Source organism: Ovis aries, chromosome X, assembly GCF_016772045.2.
Source record: "Ovis aries strain OAR_USU_Benz2616 breed Rambouillet chromosome X, ARS-UI_Ramb_v3.0, whole genome shotgun sequence".
Lineage (NCBI taxonomy): Eukaryota > Metazoa > Chordata > Mammalia > Artiodactyla > Bovidae > Ovis > Ovis aries.
This window is the reverse complement of record NC_056080.1, coordinates 98,176,992-98,198,819: the sequence shown is the minus strand read 5'-3', so window position 1 is coordinate 98,198,819 and position 21,828 is coordinate 98,176,992. Positions and strand designations below refer to the sequence as shown.

Here is a 21,828-nt window from a genome sequence, read left to right as displayed (position 1 = left end):
TGTTGGAGAGTGCTTTGCCTATGTTTTCCTCTAGGAGTTTTATAGTTTCTGGTCTTACATGTAGATCTTTAATCCACTTTGAGTTTATTTTTGTGTATGGTGTTAGAAAGTGTTCTAGTTTCATTCTGTTACAAGTGGTTGACCAGTTCTCCCAGAACCACTTGTTAAAGAGATTATCTTTTCTCCATTGTATATTCTTGCCTCCTTTGTCAAAGATAAGGTGTCCATAGGTACGTCGATTTATCTCTGAGCTTTCTGTTTTGTTCCATTGATCTATATGTCTGTCTTTGTGCCAGTACCATACTGTCTTGATGACTGTGGCTTTGTAGTAGAGCCTGAAGTCAGGCAGGTTAATTCTTCCAGTTCCATTCTTCTTTCTCAAGTTTTCTTTGGCTATTCAAGGCTTTTTGTATTTCCATACAAATTGTGAAATTATTTATTCTAGTTCTCTGAAAAATACCGTTTGTAGCTTGATAGGGATTGCATTGAATCTATAGATTGTTTGGGATAGTATACTCATTTTCACTATGTTGATTCTTCTGATCCATGAACATGGATATTTCTCCACTCTTTGTGTCACCTTTGATTTCTTTCATCAGTCTTTTATAGCTTTCTATATATACGTCTTTTGTTTCTTTCGGTAGATATATTTCTAAGTATTTAATTCTTTTCGTTGCAATGGTGAATGGAATTGTTTCCTTAATTTCTTGTTCTGTTTTCTCATTGTTAGTGTATAGGAATGCAAGGGATTTCTGTGTGTTAATTTTATATCCTGCAACTTTACTGTATTTATTTATTAATTAGCTCTAGTAATTTTCTGGTGGAGTCTTTAGGGTTTTCTGTATAGACAATTATGTCATCTGCAAACAGTGAGAGTTTTACTTCTTTTCTAGTCTGGATTCCTTTTATTTCTTTTTCTGCTCTGATTGCTGTGGCCAAAACTTCCAAAACTATGTTGAATAGTAGTGGTGAAAGTGGGCATCCTTGTCCTGTTCCTGCCTTTAGGGGAAATGCTTTCAATTTTTCACCATTGAGGATAATGTTTGCTGTGGGTTTATCATATATGGCTTTTATTATGTTGAGGTATGTTCCTTCTATTCCTGCTTTCTGGAGGGTTTTTTTTTTATCATAAATTGATGTTGAATTTTGTCAAAGGCTTTCTCTGCATCTATTGAGATAATCATATGGTTTTTATCTTTCAATTTGTTAATGTGGTATATTACATTGATTGATTTGCAGATATTGAAGAATCCTTGCATCACTGGGATAAAGCCCAGTTGGTCATGATGTATGATCTTTTTAATATGTTGTTGGATTCTGTTTGCTAGAATTTTGTTGAGGATTTTTGCGTCTATGTTCATCAGTGATATTGGCCTGTAGTTTTTTTTTGTTGTTGTTTTGTTTTTGTTTTGTGGCATCTTTGTCAGGTTTTGGTCTTAGGGTGATGGTGGCCTCACAGAATGAGTTTGGAAGTTTACCTTCCTCTGCAGTTTTCTGGAAGAGTTTGAGTAGGACAGGTGTTAGCTCTTCTCTAAATTTTTGGTAGAATTCACCTGTGAAGCCATCTGGTCCTGGGCTTTTGTTTGTTGGAAGATTTCTGATTTCTGTGCTTGTGATGGGTATCTTAAGATTTTCTATTTCTTCCTGTTTCAGTTTTGGAAAGTTATACTTTTCTAAGAATTTGTTCATTTCTTCCTAGTTGTCCATTTTAGTGGCATATAGTTGCTGATAGTAGTCTCTTATCATCCTTTATGTTTCTGTGTTGTCTGTTGTGATTTCTCCATTTTCATTTCTGATTTTGTTGATTTTATTCTTCTCCCTTTGTTTCTTGATGACTCTGGCTAATGATTTGTCTATTTTATTTATCCTCTCAAAGAACCAGCTTTTGGCTTTGTTGATTTTTGCTATGGTCTCTTTTGTTTCTTTTGCATTTATTTCTGCCCTAATTTTTGTGATTTCTTTCCTTCTACTAACCCTAGGGTTCTTCATTTCTTCCTTTTCTAGTTGCTTTAGGTGTAGAGTTAGGTTATTTATTTGATTTCTCTCCTGTTTCTTGAGGCAGGCTTATATTGTTGTGACCTTCCCTGTAGCACTGCTTTTACTGAATCCCATATGTTTTGGGTTGTTGTCTTTTCATTTTCATTTGTTTCTATGCATATTTTGATTTCTTCTGTGATTTGTTTGTTATTCAGAAGTGTGTTGTTTAGCCTCCATATGTTTGTATTTTTAATATTTTTTTCCTGTAGTTGACATCTAATGTTACTACATTGTGATCAGAAAAGATGCTTGAGATGATTTCAATTTTTTTGAATTTACCAAGGCTAGATTTATGGCCCAGGATGTGATCTATCCTGGAGAAGGTTCCATGTGCACTTGAGAAAAAGGTGAAATTCATTGTTTTAGGGTGAAATGTCCTATAGATATCAATTAGGTCTAACTGGTCCATTGTATAATTTAAAGTTTTTGTTTCCTTGCTAATTTTCTGTTTAGTTGATCTATCCATAGGTGTGAATGGGGTATTAAAGTCTCCCAGGACTATTGTGTTATTGTTAATTTCCCCTTTCATATTTGTTAGCATTTGCCTTATATTTGCGGTGCTCCTATGTTGGGTGTGTATATATTTATAATTATTATATCTTCTTCTTGGATTGATCCTTGTTTGTCTCTTTTCATGGCCTTTTTTTCAAAGTCTATTTTATCTGATATGAGTATTGCTGCTCCTGCTTTCTCTTGGTCTCCATTTGCATGAAATATCTTTTCCAGCCCTTCACTTTTGGTCTGTATGTGTCCCTAGGTTTGAGGTGGGTCTCTTGTAGACAGTATATATAGGGGTCTTGTTTTTGTATCCATTCAGCCAGTCTTTGTCTTTTGGTTGGGGCATTCAACCCATTTACATTTAAGGTAATGATAAGTATGATCCCATTGCCATTTACTTTGTTGTTTTGGGTTTGAGTTTATACACCTTTTCTGTGTTTCCTGTCTAGAGAAGATCCTTTAGCATTTGTTGGAGAGCTGGTTTGGTGGCGCTGACTTCTCTCAGCTTTTGTTTGTCTGTAAAGCTTTTGATTTCTCCTTCATATTTGAATGAGATCCTTGCTGGGTACAGTAATCTGGGTTGTAGGTTTTTCTCTTTCATCACTTTAAGTATGTCCTGCCATTCCCTTCTGGCTTGAAGAGTTTCTGTTGAAAGATCAGCTGTTATCCTTATGGGATACCCTTGTGGGTTAATTGTTGGTTTCTATTGCTGCTTTTAATATTTGTTCTTTGTGTTTGATCTTTGTTAATTTGCTTAATATGTGTCTTGGGGTGTTTCGCCTTGGGTTTATCCTGTTTGGGACTGTCTGGGTTTCTTGGATTTGGGTGGCTATTTCCTTCCCCATTTTAGGGAATTTTCCCACTATTGTCTCCTCAAGTATTTTCTCATGTCCTTTCTTTTTGTCTTCTTCTGGGACTCCTATGATTCGAATGTTGGGCTGTTTGACATTGTCCCAGAGGTCTCTGAGGTTGTCCTGATTTCTTTTAATTCTTTTTTCTTTTTTGCTCTCTGCTTCATTTATTGCTACCATTCTATCTTCCACCTCACTTATCCTATCTTCTGCCTCAGTTATTCTACTATTGGTTCCCTCCAGAGTGCTTTTGATCTCAGCTATTGCATTATTCATTATTGATTGACTCTTTTTAAATTTCTTCTATGTCCTTGTTAAACTTTTCTTGCATCATCTCAATCCTTGTCTCCAGACTATTTATCTGTAACTCAATTTTGTTTTCAAAATTTTGGATTAGTTTTACTACCATTATTCTGAATTCTTTTCAGGTAGACTCCCTATCTCCTCCTCTTTTATTTGGTTTTGTGGGCTTTTATCATGTTCCTTTACCTGCTGAATATTTCTCTGCCTTTTCTTCTTGTTTAGGTTGCTGTGTTTGGGGTGACCTTTCTGTATGCTGAAAGTTTGTGGTTCCTCTTTATTGTGGAGTTTCTCCCCTGTGGGTGGGGTTAGGGGAGTGGCTTGTCAAGGTTTTCTGGTTAGGGAGGCTTGTGTTGGGGTTCTGGTGGGTGGAGCTGGATCTCTTCTCTCTGGAGTGCAGTGAGGTGTCCAGAAGTGAGTTTTGAGGTGTCTATGGGTTTGGTGTGACTTTTGGCTGCCTGTATTTTTGTGCTCAGGGTTATGTTCCTGCTTTGTTGGAGAATTAGCTAGGTATGTCTTGCTCTGAAACTTGTTGGCTCTTGGATGGAGCTTGGTTTCAGTGTAGGTATAGAGGCTTTTGGATGAGTTTTTGTTGATTAATGGTCCCTAGAGTCAGGAGATTTCTGGTGTTCTCAACTTTTGGATTTAGGCCTCTTGCCTCTGTCTTTCTGTCTTATTCTTATAGTAGACTCAAGACTTTTCCATCTATACAGTAGTGATGACAAAACATCTAGGTTAATGGTGAAAAGCTTCTCCACAGTGAGGGACACCCAGAGAGGTTCACAGAGTTACATGAAGAAGAGAAGAGGGAGGTGGGAGATAGAGGTGACCAGGAGGAGAAGAGAGGGAATCAAAAGCAACAAGAGCAAGCCAGCCAGTAATCAATTCCCTATTTGCTCTCCTCAGTCTGGAACACTCAGAGAGGTTCACAGATTTCCACAGAGAAGAGAAGAGGGAGGAAGGAGATAGAGGTGACCAGGAGGAGAGGAAGGGGAGTCAAAAGGAGAGAGACCAATCTAGCCTGTGATCAGTTCCCTAAGTTTTCTCCACAGCCTGGAACACCTAAAGAGATTCACAGAGTTAAGTAGAGAAGATAAGGGGCAGGGACGAGATAGAAGTGACCTTGGGGAGAAAAAGGAGAGTCAAAAGGGAAGAGAGCAATCAAGCCAGTAATCACACCCCTAAGTAAAAATGAGTACTGAAGATTTGATTCTTAAAAGTTCAAAATTGGTAACAATTACCAAACAGCTAAGATTAAAAGTCAGAGTAGAGGTTAGACTCTCAAAAATCCGATATTAAAAAAAAAAACAAAACAAAATCGCAAAAGTGATAATAAAGGAATATGAAATTTGCTTTAAAAATAGGGTCTTTTTTTCCTCAAGTTAAAAGTAGGATTTAAAAATGAAATTTAAAGGATTAATAAAAAAACTTTAAAATAAATTAAAAATGATAATAGTAAAATACATCTAGTAATTTCTCTGGAGCTGTTGAGGGCAGTGTGTGGTCAGTTCAGTTTCAGATAGTTCCATGTTTCACCTTATACTTCTTAAAGTCTGTAGGTCCCTTCCAATGTAGTCAGTGTTAACTACAGGGTTTTAATCTGTTGCACCTGTCACTTCCAGAGCCATTCCCTCTTCTTGGTTTATTTTGGCTTCCTCTGCTTGCAAGTCTCTTCAGTATCTAACTTCCGCCCTGACACAAGGGGGCGAAGGCAGTCATTTATTTAGGCTCATTTGTTCAATTGTGCTGCAGGAAGGGAGGAACACTGCAAACAAATGTCACTGGTGTGTGTGGGGAGTGCTCGCAATGTCTGGGTCACACTGGGTTTGCCCCTGCTCACGGCATGTGTGCTTTCCCCGTCTACACTGCTTAGGCTTCAGGTTGCTCTGCTGGGGAACTTTCTGGGGCATGCTCTGAGTTGCATGGACTTCCAAGATCTACGTCGCTCAGGTTCAGGTTCTTGGGTACTCCACAAGGCACAGACTCAGTTGGGCCTGCGTTTTGTGCCCATGTTTTGTGCCCTTCCTAGGTCTGAGCAGCTCAGGCGACCAGGTGCTTGGCAAGTGCACATTCCCCAGATGCGGTGTGTCTTATCACCTCCCTGGTCCGAGCTGCTTGGTTTCCTGGGTGCGCAGCTGCATCTTAGGTGTGCCTTGTGTCTCTTCTGGGGTGCTGATCTCTGGCTGGGGCCCTCCTGATGGATCCCAGGAAGACTTGGTTAGTGACTGAGAGCCTGCTTGCAGTTTGATTGGGGATGCCGTCTCTGAGGCTGAGATTGCCCCTTTCCTTCTGGCTCTGGCTGTCACCTGCCTGCCTCCCTGCCTCTGGCGGGGGATGGGCTGGTCTGCAGCTGGCTAGCTCTCCTCTGGTATTCTCTCAGGCTTTTGTTCTGTGAGCGGTCCCGGCAGTGCCTTAGGTTAGAGCTTTTCACGGGAAAATTCTCTCTCCTTTATCCTTTTATTTATTTTTTTTTCCTCTCTGGCTCTCCCGCAGTTTGGTTTGCTATCTCATGTTAGCTCCCTCAGATTGCCCTCAGGGCGTTCAGGCCCGGTACTTACCCTAAGCAGTGCAGCCTGTGCCTCCCTGTTCAGCCGCCGCTTGCTGATGGAGGACAGGAGCGTCTGAGCTACTTGTCCTCTGGGAGTTGTAGTTAGACCCCCTAATCTGTGGGTATTATTTATTTTATTAGTATTTATTTTACTGTTGTTTATTTATTTTATTTATATTTTCCCGATTATGTTGCCCTCTGAGATTCCAAAACTCCCCACAGACCCGCCGGTGAGAGGGTCTCCTGGTGTTTGGAAACTTCTAAGACTCCCTCCCCAGGATGGGCCTCCATCCCTAACTCTTTTGTCTCTCTTTTTATCTGTTATATTTTGTCCTACCTCCTTTTGAAGACAATGGGCTGCCTTTCTGGGTGCCTGGTGTCCTCCGCCACATTCAGAAGTTATTTTGTGGTATTTTCTCAGTGTTCAAATGTTCTTTCGATGAATTTGTGGGGGAGAAAGTGGTCTCCCCGTCCTTTTCCTCTGCCATCTTAGGATTGCCTCTGGGGTTTGTTTTTGTAGATCTTTTTCTTCTCTTGTATTTCCTGACTATATAAGTCCCGTTAACATTTGTTGTAAAGCTGGTTTGGTGGTACTGAATTCTCTTAACTTTTGCTTGTCTGTAAAGCTTTTTAATCTCTCCATCAATTTTGAATGAGATTCTTGCCAGGTAGAGTAATCTTGGTTGTAGATTTTTCCCTTTCAGTACTTTAAATATATCCTGCCATTCCCTTCTGGCCTGCAGAGTTTCTGCTGGAAGATCAGCTGTTAAATGTATGGGGGTTTCCCTTATATGTTATTTGCTGCTTTTCCCTTGCTGCTTTTAATATTCTTTTTTGTGTTTAATCTTTGATAGTTTGATTAGTGTGTGTCTTGGCTTGTTTCTCCTTGGATTTATCCTGTATGGGACTCTCTGCACCTCTTGGAGTTGATTGACTATTTTCTTTTCCATGGTGGGGAAATTTTCAACTATAATCTCTTCAACAATTTCCTCATACCCTTTCTTTTTCTCTTCTTCTTCTGGGACCCCTATAACTCAAGTGTTGGTGTGTTTAACATTTTCTTAGAGATCTCTGAGGCTATCCTAAGTTCTTTTCATTCTCTTTATTTTATTCTACTCTTCAGCAGTTATTTCCACCATTTTATCTTCCAGCTCACTGATCCGTTCTTCTGTTTCAGGTATTCTGCTATTAATTCCTTCTGACTGAAAAAAAAAAAACTGAAGTCACTCAGCCGTGTCCGACTCTTTGCGACCCCATGGACTGTAGCCTACTACACTCCTCCGTCCATGGGATTTTCCAGGCAAGAGTACTGGAGTGGGTTGCCATTTCCTTCTCAGTGCTTTTAATTTAATTTCAGTAATTGTGTTGTTTGTCTCTGTATGTTTATTCTTTAATTCTTCTGGGTCTTCTTGCATTTTCTCCATTTTATTTTCTAGGTTCTGGATCACCTTTACTATCATTATTCTGAATTCTTTTTCAGGTAGTTTGCTTATTTCCTCTTCATTTATTTGGACTTGTGTGTTTCTAGTTTGTTCCTTCATTTGTGCAGTATTTCTCTGCCTTTTCATTATTTTTTTAACTTATTGTGTTTGAGGTCTCCTTTTTCCAGTCTTCAAGGTTAAATTCTTTCTTTTAGTTTCTGCCTTCATAAGTTTGGTCCAGTGGTTTGTGTAAGCTTCGTGTAGGGTGTGACTTGTCCCTCTGGTGGGAGGAAGTGAGGTTTTTTTCCCTCTGATAGGCAGGGCTGAATGAGATGGTAATCCTGGCTGCTGACTGGATTGTATTTTTGTCTTGTTTGTTGCTTGGAGGCCTTCCATGGTGGCTCAGCTGGTAAGGAATCTGTCTGCAATGCGGGAGACTTGGGTTCAGTCCCTGGGTTGGGAAGATGCCCTGGAGAAGGGAACAGCTACCCACTCCAGTATTCTGGCCTGGAGAATTCCATGAGCTGTGGAACTTTGCAACATGGGGTCTCAAAGAGTTGGGCATGACTGAGCGACTTTCACTTTTGTTGTTTGGATGATGCATCCTGCACAGAGTGCTACTGGTAGTTGGGTGATGCCGGGTCTTGTATACAAGTGGTTGCCATTCTGGGACTTCTCACTATTTAATACTCCCTAGGGTTAGGATTTCTTTGGTAGTCTAGGGTCTTGGAGTAAGTGCTCCCATTCCAAAGGCTCAGGGCTTGATGTCTGGCCAGGAATGTAGATTCCACAGGTGGTTTGTTATGGCATTAAATGAGATTGAAACAGATACCCTAAAATGAGAAACCAAAGACAAACCCCAGACAAATGGCAATTACAAAACCAGGCAAATAATAATTAAAATAATGGAATATACACACATACATATACACCCATAAGCAAAATCAAAACAGTCCAACAAAAATAAAGTACAATAGGTTGACCCAGCAAACAGAGGAACCCAAAAATGATATCCACCAGTTAAGAACAAAACTAACTAAAGCACAAACTGGAAAACAAAACTAAAGCGAGGTACCAACTGGGGAATAAAGCAATGAAAACAAAACTAACAAATATGGTGAGGAAAAAGAAAGGAAAGAAAGAATAGAAATGCAAAGTTAAATAGAGATAGATAAAGTTTTATATCTCTTTTTGTGCCTAGCTCAGCCATGGCTCAGGGTCCCAAGAAGCACCTGAAACACGTAGCAGCTCCAAAACATTGGATGCTGGATAAACTGACTGGTGTGTTTGCCCCTCTTCCATCTACCGGTCCCCGCAAGCTAAGGGAATGTCTCCCACTAATCATTTTCCTAAGGAATAGACTTACGTATGCCCTAACTGGAGATGAAGTAAAGAAGATTTGCATGCAGTGTTTCATTAAAATCAATGGCAAAGTCCACACAGATATAACCTACCCTGCTGGTTTTATGGATGTCATCAGCATTGATAAGACTGGAGAGAATTTTCGTTTGATCTGTGACACCAAGGGTCGCTTTGCTGTTCATCATATTACACCTGAGGAGGCCAAGTATAAATTGTGCAAAGTAAGAAAGATATTTGTGGGGACAAAAGGAATCCCTCATCTGGTAACCCATGATGCTCGTACCATCCATTACCCTGATCCCCTCATCAAGGTGAATGACACCATTCAGATTGACTTGGAGACTGGCAAGATTACTGATTTCATCAAATTTGACACTGGTAACCTGTGCATGGTGACTGGAGGTGCTAACCTGGGAAGAATTGGTGTGATTACAAACCGGGAGAGACATCCAGGTTCTTTTGATTTAGTTCATGTGAAAGATGCAAATGGCAACAGCTTTGCCACGTGGCTCTCTAACATTTTTGTTATTGACAAAGGCAACAAACCATGGATCTCTCTTCCCCGTGGAAAGGGTATTCGCCTTACCATTGCTGAGGAGAGAGATAAGAGATTGGCAGCCAAACAGAGCAGTGAATAAAATGATCTCTATGTGATGTGATTGGAAAAGTCTTTGTAAATTAAAGATAATACCAAGTAAAAACAAAAGAAGTTTTATATATTGTAAAAATTAACTGCAAGGGGGAAAAGAATAGTAGGAAAAGCAAACAAAGGAATAAATGTAGAAAAATTAATGTTTAAAAAATTTAAAAATTTAAGGAAAACTCTACAGAACTGTGGAAGGCCAACATAGAGGCAGAAGTTTATAACAGAAATAAAAAGCGTGATTTAAAAAAAGCTTAAATAGATTTCATAGTGCTAATAAAATCAATGACTAGACAACTACAACAGACTGGAGTGGGGGTGGGGGAGAGGAAAAAAAGAAACCAAAATGAAAAAAAATAATCCAAAAGTAACTACAGAACAAGTCGAATATAAGAATAATAAATGTTTTTCTTGAGTCTCTGCTGTCAGTGTCCTTTCCCTCGCTGGGAGTCACAGTCCACCTCACCTCCCTAGGATGCCCTCCAATGCTGTGCTCATCTCTGGACCTGCTCTAGGGGCAGCTCGGACTCTAATCTGGTCCTACTCCTGTGTGTTCTTGCCTCCAATGTCCACAACTGTCAGAACTAGTGCATTTTCTTTTGTGGGAGGTCCCAATGTCCTTTCATGTATTCCATAGACACAGAGTCTGCCTAGTTTATTGTGTGGATTTAATCTGCAGCTTGTACAGCTGGTGGGAAGGTTTTGGGTCCTCTTCCTTAGCCACACTGCCCTGGGTTTCAATTGTGATTTTATTTCCACCTCTGCATGTGGGTCATCCACTGGGGCTTGTTCCTGAGGCTGCCCTAGAGGACTTGGGTCTGCCCCAGTGAGTGCCAGGGGTAGAGGTGGTGCAGTTGCTTGGGTCACAGGTGCCCTGGCAGCACCAGGTACTCAGAGGAGTTGGTGGCTAGGAAATACAGTGCTCTAGAAGGGTATGGTATCCCACTCCAGCATTCTTGCCTGGAGAACCCCTCTGGCAGATAAACCTGGCAGGCTATAGTCTACAGGGTCGCAAATAGTTGGACATGACCAAAGCAACCACATGTGCATAGATGCAAGACTTTTCCCCTCGTGGCAGCTTTGCCCTGGTGAGGGTTGAGTGTGAAGGTGGTGCAGCTGTTTGGGTCGTGGGGACCCTGGAGGTATTAAGTATGCAGGGACATGGACTGTGTCAGCCACAGGAGTTATGGCCCTATCAGAGCCTTTTCTCAAGCCTCTGGTAGCTGGCGATCATAAGGCCTCTTTGGCTAGTCTTTCTGCGTTGCTCCGCCTGTCCAGGCACTTTGAGGGCTCCCTTGCCTGGGGTCCTACTCTGTTGTTTGGTGCATCAGGCACCAAAAGGGAGCACCCTGGGTGGGGTCCTACTCTGTTGTTCCACACAACAGGCGGTTGATAGGCCAGCCTCTCTATTGTTCAGCTGCCAGTGCTGATGTGTGGGGAGAGAGAGGCTATGGTGATGGCTCCACCCGCTATGCATGACTCAGCAGCATCACCTTACTTCCATGGCTGCCTGACTTTCCCCCATAGGCATTTCCCACCACAATCTCCTCCCTCACATCCCCTCAGTCCATCTCCCAGCAGTCAACAGCAGCCCTCACCCTGGGATTGCTCCACAATCCCTGAACTCCAGCTCCTAGCCACTGCACCTTCCCGGGGACCTGTGTCTCTGTCCAGGGTACGTATGGCTGTGGCAAATTGTCTGATTCTCATTCCATTTAGGCTGTGACAGATCAGCTGCTTCACTCTCAGCCTTAAATGTTTCTCCTCTGACCCATACAATTGCCCTGAGGTGGGAATTAGACCCCTGCTTCAGTTTCCCCACCCACCAAGGGCAGGTCCAGTCCTACTAGTACTCCTGTTTTGCCCCCTACTTCCTTCATCCTACTGAGTTTTTGTGTGGTTCTGTATATTCTTCTCCACTGGTCAGGTACTCCTGTGTGCTCTCAGCTGGTGTTCTGCATGCACTTCTGTGTCTGAAGGTGTATTCCTGATGTATCTGTGGAGAAAGATGTATTCCGCATCCTCCTACTCCTCCTCCATCTTGTTCTATCTGCCTGTTTTGTTTTAATGAGGAAAGTTTTATTGGAACCCAGCCATGTTCATTCATGGATGTTTTGTCTATGGCTCTTTTCATGCTGCAGTAGCAGATTTGATTAGTTATAACAAAACTCATATGGCCTGCAAAGTCTAAAAATTTATAATCTGGCCTCTTATGAACAAAATTTGCTGACATCTGCTCTAGACAATGGCTCTGATTATGTCACTGCCCTCTCCAGAACCAACAGAGTCTATTGCTTATCAGAGGCCCTTCAACCAGACCACCCTGGCTCCCCTTACACCTCACTCTTCCCACTGATCATCAGAGGAAACCCTTTTAAAAAAAATGTATTGTGTGTTTATTTGGCTGCACCAGGTCTTAGTTGCTGCACTCAGGATCTTTGATCTTTGTTGAGGCTTGGAGGATCTTTAGTTGTGGCATGTTTGGTCTAGTTCCCTGACCAGGGATTGAACCCAGGTCCCCTGCATTGGGAACGTGGAAACTTAGCCACTGGACCACCAGGGAAGTCCCCAGTGGAAACTCTTTTAGGCTGTTGGGCTGTTGTGGCTCTTCTGTAAATTCTACACTGCTTAGCCATGGTTTGGTACTGTAGGGCCATAAAAGGTGTTCCAGAATTAATTGCAAGTGTTACAGGCACTTGGTTAGCAAGTAGGGTGTGGCAAAAGATGAATCCAAACTGAGATGAGCTTTACTGGACTTTTGTTGCCTCTCATCAGATTTGTGAAGGAAAACCCACATTGAAGTGGTTCCGGGTTCTACCTGCAGGCACTGTAGGGCTACAGTGGTTGAGCTACTAGTGTTGCTTTGGCTATCTGCAGCTATCATTTACTGGAAGCTTACCAGGTACTAGGCTTTTTGCTAAAGGCATTATTTCATGTAATCTTCCCAAGCCGAGGAGATTGGTACAGTCAGTTCTGCTATAAAATCTTCTTTTGAGAAATGTGAATTTGTTCTAATGGGATTGATTTTTAGGGACCAGTTTGAGCATAACATGAACTTCATGTATGCTTGTGTACAATCTCTCCATGAGAAAGTCTTAGTGAACACAGGAAACTGCATGTAGCTGAACTGAGCCACAGAGTAGTACACAAAGCATGTGCATGCAGGAATATGAGTGCACTTGTGCATGCATGAACACACACACACACATACACGATCCAAACGTCCACCAGCTCTGTCAGTTCACCATGTGTGATACGAGCCACACTTGCCCACATCTGCTTGACAAATTTCTGTCTGATTTCATATCACCCTCCCTCCACCATGGCGTAAGAACTCAAAAGCTGCAACCCTCTTAACAGCTGCCTCCACAAGTCAGGTCTTTTTTTGTTGTTGTTGTTACAAATCAAGTCTTTTTAAAGTGCTACCTTTATTATAGTTTTTATGTATCTCTTAACCATCTAACATGTAAAACTGTGATACATCACATTATTGCAGAGCTCACTGTAGTATTCATGTATGCTCAGTCCCTTTAGTCATGTCTGACTCTTTGCAAGCTTATGAACTGTAGCCCACTAGTCTCCTCTGTCTATGGGATTTCCCAGGCCAGAATACTGGAGTGGGCAGCCATGTCCTCATCCAGGGGATCTTCCTGACCCAGGGATCAAACCCTAGTCCCTTGCATTGCAGGCAGATTCTTTACTGCTGAGCCACCAGGGAAGCCTGACTGTACTATAATTACTCCCATTTTGCAGGTGGTAAAACTGAGGTCTCAAGAGGCAAAGTGGTTTGTTCAAGATCATACAGCTAGGAGATTTGGGAACTGGCTTTTAAGTCTAGATCTCTCTGACTCCATAACTTCAGCTCTTAACTACTCCATTGTATTGACTTATAGCATAAAAAATAAAGTATAATTTTGGTTATAAAGTTTTCAAATCAAAAATTGGAGAGATCTGGGGAAATTAGGCAAAAAGCCTTTAGTTTACTTCTTGTAATGCTTTTGTCTTTTTGGTTGTTGCTTTTCAGGGCTTTAACAAATAGACCTGAGGGTTTTGTTGCTTTCTGCATTTCTCCAATTTTGGTCCAGAGGATGGGAGGGTGGGGGGAAGATTGGGAGTGGTGAATGAACAGGAACTTCTTATGGAGGGCTGGAGAGGAAATCAATTCTCTCTTTGCCTGGAGATGCAAACATAATGGAAAGATCTGGGCGTCATAGGAGACCATAGAGTGAGTCAGCAGATCAATGCTGGTTTGTTTTTTGAAAGCTAATGTGATGCTGTGGTGTGTAATAATAATAGGAATACAACCTGCAGGAATCATAAAATAACTCCTTAGCATTGATCAGGGCCTTATTAACGTGGTGTGATCAGCTTGGGGTCTGTAATTGAAGAGGGAAGTGAAGATGTCACAGAGGAAAGAGAGTGCTGTTGTGGCTTGTCCCTGGATCCTGCATGCTGCAAGGACTCTGTACACAGCCCATCCCCCTCTGCCGCCAGCTGTGGTAGTCGCTGTTGCCATAATGCCATACTGGGCCTATAGGCTCTGTGAGAGAAAGATAGGGGTAAGGGATTGTGGGGGATGGTTTGCTAGGAGGCAGAGAACCTGGGGCCAAAGCAGAACAAGGGATTAGACCAAGGGAAGCCAGAAAGCTGGATACTAGGGACTGCAGAGGGACACAGCTAACTCCAGCCTCTGTCAGGAAGCATTGTTTACACTTACAACTGGAAATCAGGTAGATTTGGCAAGGGAGGTGAGAGCACAGTGCTAGGTTAGGACTGCAGGGAAGTGGATCTGCCCCAAGATGTGAGAGTGGAGTTGGGTCCAAGGGCTGAATGTGAGTGCTGAGAACTTCAAAGTTCCTGGGTAAATTCTTGATTAAAAAAAAAAAATCCGAGTAAAAAAGCAATGCATAATTATGGTTGGATGGCACCACCGACTCAATGGATGTGAGTTTGAGTAAGCTCCGAGAGTTGGTGATGGACAGGGAAGCCTGGCGTGCTGCAGTCCATGGGGGTCACAAAGAGTCGAACATGACTGAGTGACTGAACTGAACTGAACTGAACTGAATTATTATAGGGAATTTGGAAAATAAAGAAAAACAAAAGCAGAATGTACCAATTCCTTTTTACCCTGTCAGCCAGAGATAAGGTACTGGTAACATACTGGTGTTTTTCTCTCCTTGTCTTTTTTTCCCTATAAATGCTGAATCTGCATGGTGTTACTGTATTGTTACAGAGCTTAGGCTGTGAAATCAGACTGCCTGGGTGGGAATCCTAGCTCTGCCATTTAGTAACTGAGTGTCCTTTGATACAATTATTTACCCTTTCAGACTTTCAACTTCCTTTTCTGTAAAAATTGATACAGTGCCAGTAACTGTCTCACAAGGATTGTGGTAAGAATGAAATGTGGTGTGTACAACATGTAAAGGGTTTCCCAGGTGGCGCTAGTGGTAAAGAATCCGCCTGCCAATGTAGATAGACATAAGAGACGTGGGTTCAATCCCTGGGTGGGGAAGATCCCCTGGAGGAGGGCATGACAACCCACTCCAGTATTCTTACTTGGAGAATCCCATGGACAGAGGAGCCTGGCAGGCTACAGTCCATAGGGTTGCACAGAATTGGACACGACTGAAGCGACTTAGCACACATGCATGCACATACCATGTAAAGCTTTCTGTGTAGAGTGTGATACATTGTGAACACTCAAATATTTTAATCATTCAAAGACCGTGTTATATAATGTTACATTCAGTTCAGTTCAGTTCAGCCGCTCAATGGTGTCCAACTCTTTGTGACTGCATGGACTGCAGCACACCAGGCTTCCTGTCCATCACCAACTCCCAGAGCTTGCTCAAACTCATGTCCATCAAGTCGATGAGGCCATCCAACCATCTCATCCTCTGTCATCCCCTTCTCCTCCTGCCTTCAATCTTTCCCAGCATCAGGGACTTTTCCAATGAGTCAGCTCTTTGCATCAGGTGGCCAAAGTATTGGAGTTTCAGCTTCAGCATCAGTCCTTCCAATGAATATTCAGGATTGATTTCCTTTAGGATGAACTGGCTTGATTTCCTTGCAGACCACAGGACTCTCAAGAGTCTTCTCTAATACCACAGTTCAAAAGCATCAATTCTTTGGGGCTCAACTTTCTTTATAGTCCAACTCTCACATCCATACATGACTACTGGAAAAAAACATAGATGGACTATGTTTTTGAGTTTGACTAGATTGACTATCACATATTATATATATATGACATTTATCCATTTAATGATTATTTATTGAACCAAGCACTATTACATGGCAGCCACTGTTCTAGGCACAATAGACAAATTGTTTACACAATAAACACCATCAAAAATATACACATACTGCATTTGTAGTTTTGCATTTAGTTTATCCACTTTAATTATATCATGAGCATTTCCCCAGGTCATTAAATATTCCTTGAAAGTACAACTTTCATTGACTGCTTAGTATTCCCTTATATCTGTTACCCAACCCACTATTGTTGGACAGGTCGGTCGTCCATTTTGTTGACCATTATAAATGTGTATCATTATGTAGAATTATTTTTCTGGATTTTGTTTCCCCACAGAGGATTGATTTCCAAATGGGGAATTGCTGGGTCAAAGGCTTATGATGCCGAGAGCCAAATTGCTTTTCAGAAAGGTTTTACCAGTTTCCATCATCTTGGTTAGATTCTTATAAAAATTATTCTTCTAAGGTCTTGAAGAAATTTATTTTATGTTCTCTGGTGTGAGTAACATCTGTGGAGGAAAGGAATAGTATGGGTACATTCTGAGTATAAACATTTCCGTGTGTAGCCAGTCGGGGACCACTCTGCTACCCATGGGGTGTTGGCAATGTGCAGGGCAAAGGCAAGATGCAGTTGTACTGTGGGCCTTTCTTTCCATCGTCCTTCTCTTTGGGTGGTGTTCTCCTTCTCCCCTATGGGCTAATGCATTCACATGAAGGAAGCAGATGTGATGCACCACTAATACTTTGGTGGGACATGCCAGGAATGCTGGCATTTGAAATAGACTCAGGAACCCAGACAAAGGAGTTCTGATGTTGATATTTGAGACGTGTGAGCACTGTGATGGGAGAGAGATGCTCTCTGGTGCATGACATTGCAGCATGTAAACAATTGCCTTCTCTTGGCACGAGTGTAAGTGAGGTAGCATCTCTGTCTCAAGGAGCTTGCACTCTTCTAGAGAAGACTAGAAAAACACCTGCTGCTGTACTCCAAGTAGACTGTGATACGTGTTTGAGAAGAAAGCTTGTATGATTTCTTGATGCACTTAACATATGGTGTAAGAGCAAGAGAAGAATCAAGGGTGTGGCAAGGATAGGGGAGACCAAAGGAGGGACTGGTAGGGGTGGGAGTGGAGAGTTGGGAACTGTGAGATCCATTTTGGCTTCCGAAGAGTTCATAGTCTTGACAAAAGATGATGGTGGCTTGGAGTTGGTTATTTGCAAAAAAGAAAGAAAACGGAAAAGGGGCCAGAAACAAGACCAACTGAAGAGGGAGCATCAACAGGACTTAAAATTGATTATATTCTTAGGACACAAAAAACAAAAATCATAAAAGAAAAATATGATAAACTAAATATCATAAAAATTTGTAACTTCTCACCAAATGATACCATTCAGAAAATGGATACGTAAGTCTTAGATTGAGAGAAAATATTCACAGCACTAAGAACTTATACACAGAATATATAAAGAACTCTTATAACTCAATAATGAGAAAGTACAGTAAAAAAATAGGCAAATGGTTTCAACAGACACTTCTTAAAGGGAGAAAATACAAATGGCTGATAAGTACCAGAAAAAGTGTTAAACATCATTGGTCATTAGGGAAAGCATACCAAAATCATGGGATACCACTGTACATTCACTGGGATGGCTAAAATTTAAAAAGACTGACTGGCAGGTGTGGAGAAAGATGGAAACAATTGGAATATTCACACGTCTTTGATGGGAAGGTAAAATGGCATGCCACTTTGGAAAAAAAATCTGGTAGTTTCATATTTAACTAAGCACACTTTTACCCTATGACCCAGTCATCCCACTCCTAGGCATTTTCCCAAGAGAAATGAAATGGAAGCCTGATTCCACTTGTAAAAGAAGGATTATACCAGTTTTATTACCTCCAACTGGAAACAACCCAAATGTCTATCAGCTGGTGAAGGAATTAAAAAAACTATAGTATAGTCATGTATTAGAATTCTACTTAGTGAATAAATATATAGATGAATATCTATGAAAGTGAAAGAAGTCTTATCCAAAAGAGTATATGGTATTATGTTTCCATTACATGAATACTGTGATGTTGGAGAAGACACTTGAGAGTCACTTGGACTGCAAGGAGGTCAAACCAGTCAATCCTAAAGGAAATCAGTCCTGAATATTCATTGGAAGAGCGATGCTGAAGCTGAAGCTCCAATGTGTTGGCGATGATGTGAAGAACTGACTCATTGGAAAAGACTGTGATACTGGGAAAGATTGAAGGTGGGAGGAGAAGGGGATAACAGAAGATGAGATGGTTGGATGGGATCACCAACTCGATGGACATGAGTTTGAGCAAGTTCTGGGAGTTGGTGATGGACAGGGAGGCCTGATGTGCTGCAGTCCATGTGGTCACAAAGAGTTGAACATGACAGCAACTGAACTGACTGACTGAAGTACTAAAATAGGGTGTAGTGAGAACAGTCACACCACTGGGGCTCTGAGGGTGGTGTGCACACATGTGTTTGTATGAGCATGTGTGCTGACTACAAAGAGGAATGAGGGAACTGGGGTGAGTGATATATTCTATGTCTTGATTGGGATGTGGGTTATCCTTGTGTGTGCATTATCAAAACTCATTGAATGGTTCCTTTCAGGGATCACAGCCTTGTTGAAGGTGTTTGTGTAACTCAATAAAGCTGGGCCATGCCATACAAGGTCACTCAGGGTGGATGGGTCATACTGAAGAGTTCTGACAAAACGTGGTTCACTGGAGGAGTAAATGGCAACCCACTCCAGTATTCTTGCCTGGAGAAACTCATGAACAGTATGAAAAGGCAAAAGATATGACACCAGAAGATGAAACCCCACAGGTCAGAAGGTGTCCCATATGCTACTGAGGAAGAGGAGAGGGCAATTGCTAGTAGTTTCAGAAAGAATGAAGAGACTGGGCCAAAGTGGAAACAGCACTCAGTTGTGGATGTGCCTGTTGGTGAAAGTCAAGTTCAGTGTTGTAAAGAACAATATTGCATAGGAACCTGGAATGTTAGTTTCATGAATCAAGGACCTGGTCAAGCAGGAGATGGCTAGATTGAACATCAGCATCTTAGGAATCAACAAACTAAAGTGGATATGAATGGATAAATTTAATTCAGGTGGTCGTTATGTCTACCACTGTGGGGAAGAATCCCTTAGGAGAAATGGAGTAGCCCTCATAGTCAACAAAAGATTCCAAAATGCAGTACTTGGATGCAATCTCAAAAATAACAGAATAATCTTGGTTTGTTTCCAAGGCAAACCATTCAACATCATAATAATTCAAACCTATGCTCTAACCACTAATGCTGAAGAAGCTAAAGTTGACAAGTTCTGTGAAGACATACAAGACCTTCTAGAACTAACACCAAAAATGATGTCCTTTTCATCATAGGGGATTGGAATGAAAAAGTAGGAAGTCAAGAGATGGAGTAACAGGCAAGTCTGGCTTTGGAGTAAAAAATGAAGTAGGGCAAAGGTTAACAGTTTTGCCAAGAGAATGCATTGTCATAGCAAACAACCTTTTCCAACAACACAGGAGATGACTGTATACATGGACATCACCAGATGGTCAATACCAAAATCAGATTGATTATATTCTTTGTAGCTGAAGTTGGAGAAGCTCTGTATAGTCAGAAAAAAACGAGACCTGGAGCTGACTGTGGCTCAAATCATGAGCTCCTTATTGCCACATTCAGACTTAAATTGAAGAAAGTAGGAGAAACCACTAGGCCATTCAGGTATGACCTATATCAAATTCCTAATGATCATACTGTGGAGGTGATGAATAGATTCAAGGGACTAGATCTGGTAGACAGAGTACCTGAAGAACTATGGATGAAAGTTCATATTTTGCAGGAGGTAATGACCCAAATTGCCAACATCTGCTGGATCATTGAAAAAGCAAGAGAGTTCCAGAAAAACATCTATTTCTGCTTTATTGACTATGCCAAAGCCTTTGACTGTGTGGATCACAAGAAACTGTGGAAAATTCTTAAAGAGATGGGAATACAGACCACCTGACCTGCCTTTTGAGAAACCTATATGCAGGTCAGGAAGCAACAGTTAGAACTGGACAGGGAACAACAGACTGGTTCCAAATAGGAAAAGGAGTACATCAAGGCTGTATATTGTCACCCTGCTTATTTCACTTCTATGCAGAGTACATTATGAGAAATGCTGGGCTGGAAGAATCACAAGCTGGAATCAAGATTGCCGGGAGAAATATCAATAACCTCAGATATGCAGATGACACCACCCTTATGGCAGAAAGTGAAGAAGAACTAAAAGCCTCTTGATGAAAGTGAAAGAGGAGAGTGAAAGAGTTGGCTTAAAGCTCAACATTCAGAAAACGAAGATCATGGCATCTGGTCCCATCACTTCATGGCAAATAGATGGGGAAACAGTGGAAACAGTGTCAGACTTTATTTTGGGGGGCTCCAAAATCACTGCAGATGGTGACTGCAGCCATGAAGTTAAAAGACGCTTACTCCTTGGAAGAAAAGTTATGACCAACCTAGATAGCATATTGAAAAGCAGAGACATTACTTTGCCAACAAAGGTCCGTCTAGTCAAGGCTATGGTTTTTCCTGTGGTCATGTATGGATGTGAGAGTTGGACTGTGAAGAAGGCTGAGCGCTGAAGAATTGATGCTTTTGAATTGTGGTGTTGGAGAAGACTCTTGAGAGTCCCTTGGACTGCAAGGAGATCCAACCAGTCCATTCTGAAGGAGATCAACCCTGGGATTTCTTTGGAAGGAATGATGCTAAAGCTGAAACTCCAGTACTTTGGCCACCTCATGTAAAGTGTTGACTCATTGGAAAAGACCCTGATGCTGGGAGGGATTGGGGGCAGGAGGAGAAGGGGAAGCCAGAGGATGAGATGGCTGGATGGCATCACTGACTCGATGGACGTGAGTCTGAGTGAACTCCGGGAGATGGTGATGGACAGGGAGGCCTGGCATGCTGCGATTCATGGGGTCGCAGAGTTGGACACAACCGAGTGACTGAACTGAACTGAACTGAATGACAAAAACCATGTGTGCATGTTACATCGCTTCAGTCGTGTCTGACTCCTTGTGACCCTATGGATTCCCTCTGTCCATGGTATTCTCCAGGCAAGAATACTAGAGTGGGTTGCCATTTCCTCCTCCAGGGGATGTTCCTGACCCAGGGATTGAAGCGCGTCTCTTACATCTCCTGCATTGGCAGGCAGGTTCTTTACCACTAGCGCCACCTGGGAAGCCCAATGACCAAAAGCATCCCCAAGAAAAAAAATGCAAGACGGTAAAGTGGTTGTCTGAGGAGGCCTTACATATAGCTGAGAAAAGAAGAGAAGTGAAAGGCAAATGATAAAAGGAAAAATATACCCATCTGAATGCAGAGTTCCAGAGAATAGCAAGGAGAGATAAGAAAGCCTTCTTAAATGAACAATGCAAAGAAGTAGAGGAAAATGATAGAATGGGACAGACTAGAGGTATCTTCAAGAAAATTAGAAATATCAAGGGAATGCTTCATACAAGGATGGGCATTATAAAGGACAGAAATGGTAAGGGCCTAACAGAAGCAGAAGAGATTAGGAGGTGGCAAGAATACACAGAACTATACAAAAAAGTTCTGTGTATATATGACCCAGAAAACCACAGTGGTGTGGTCACTCACCTAGAGCCAGACATCCTGGAGTGTGAAGTCAAGTGGGCCTTAAGAAGCATTGTTACAAACGAGGCTAGTGGAGGTGATGCAATTCCAGCTGAGGTATTTAAAATCCCCAAAGATGATGCTGTTATTGTGGTCCACTCAATATGTCAGCAAATTTGGAAAACTCAGCAGTGGCCACAGGACTGGAAAAGTCAATTTTCATTCCAATCCCAAAGAAGAGCAATGCCAAAGAATGTTAAAATTACAA

General features: G+C 41.8%; 1 protein-coding gene and 1 pseudogene across 1 annotated transcript; both read left to right on the top strand.

Moving 5' to 3' along the window:
- The first annotated feature begins 8,840 nt into the window (after positions 1–8,840).
- On the top strand, positions 8,841–9,711 carry LOC101102787 (small ribosomal subunit protein eS4, X isoform-like). Its single transcript, XM_012107246.3, has one exon. It carries the CDS (start codon positions 8,864–8,866, stop codon positions 9,653–9,655), a length of 792 nt encoding a protein of 263 aa, XP_011962636.2. The 5' UTR covers positions 8,841–8,863; the 3' UTR covers positions 9,656–9,711.
- Positions 9,712–10,712: 1,001 nt separating this feature from the next.
- Positions 10,713–21,828, top strand: part of LOC101110411 (protein shisa-2 homolog) — an 81,895-nt pseudogene continuing 70,779 nt past the window's right edge.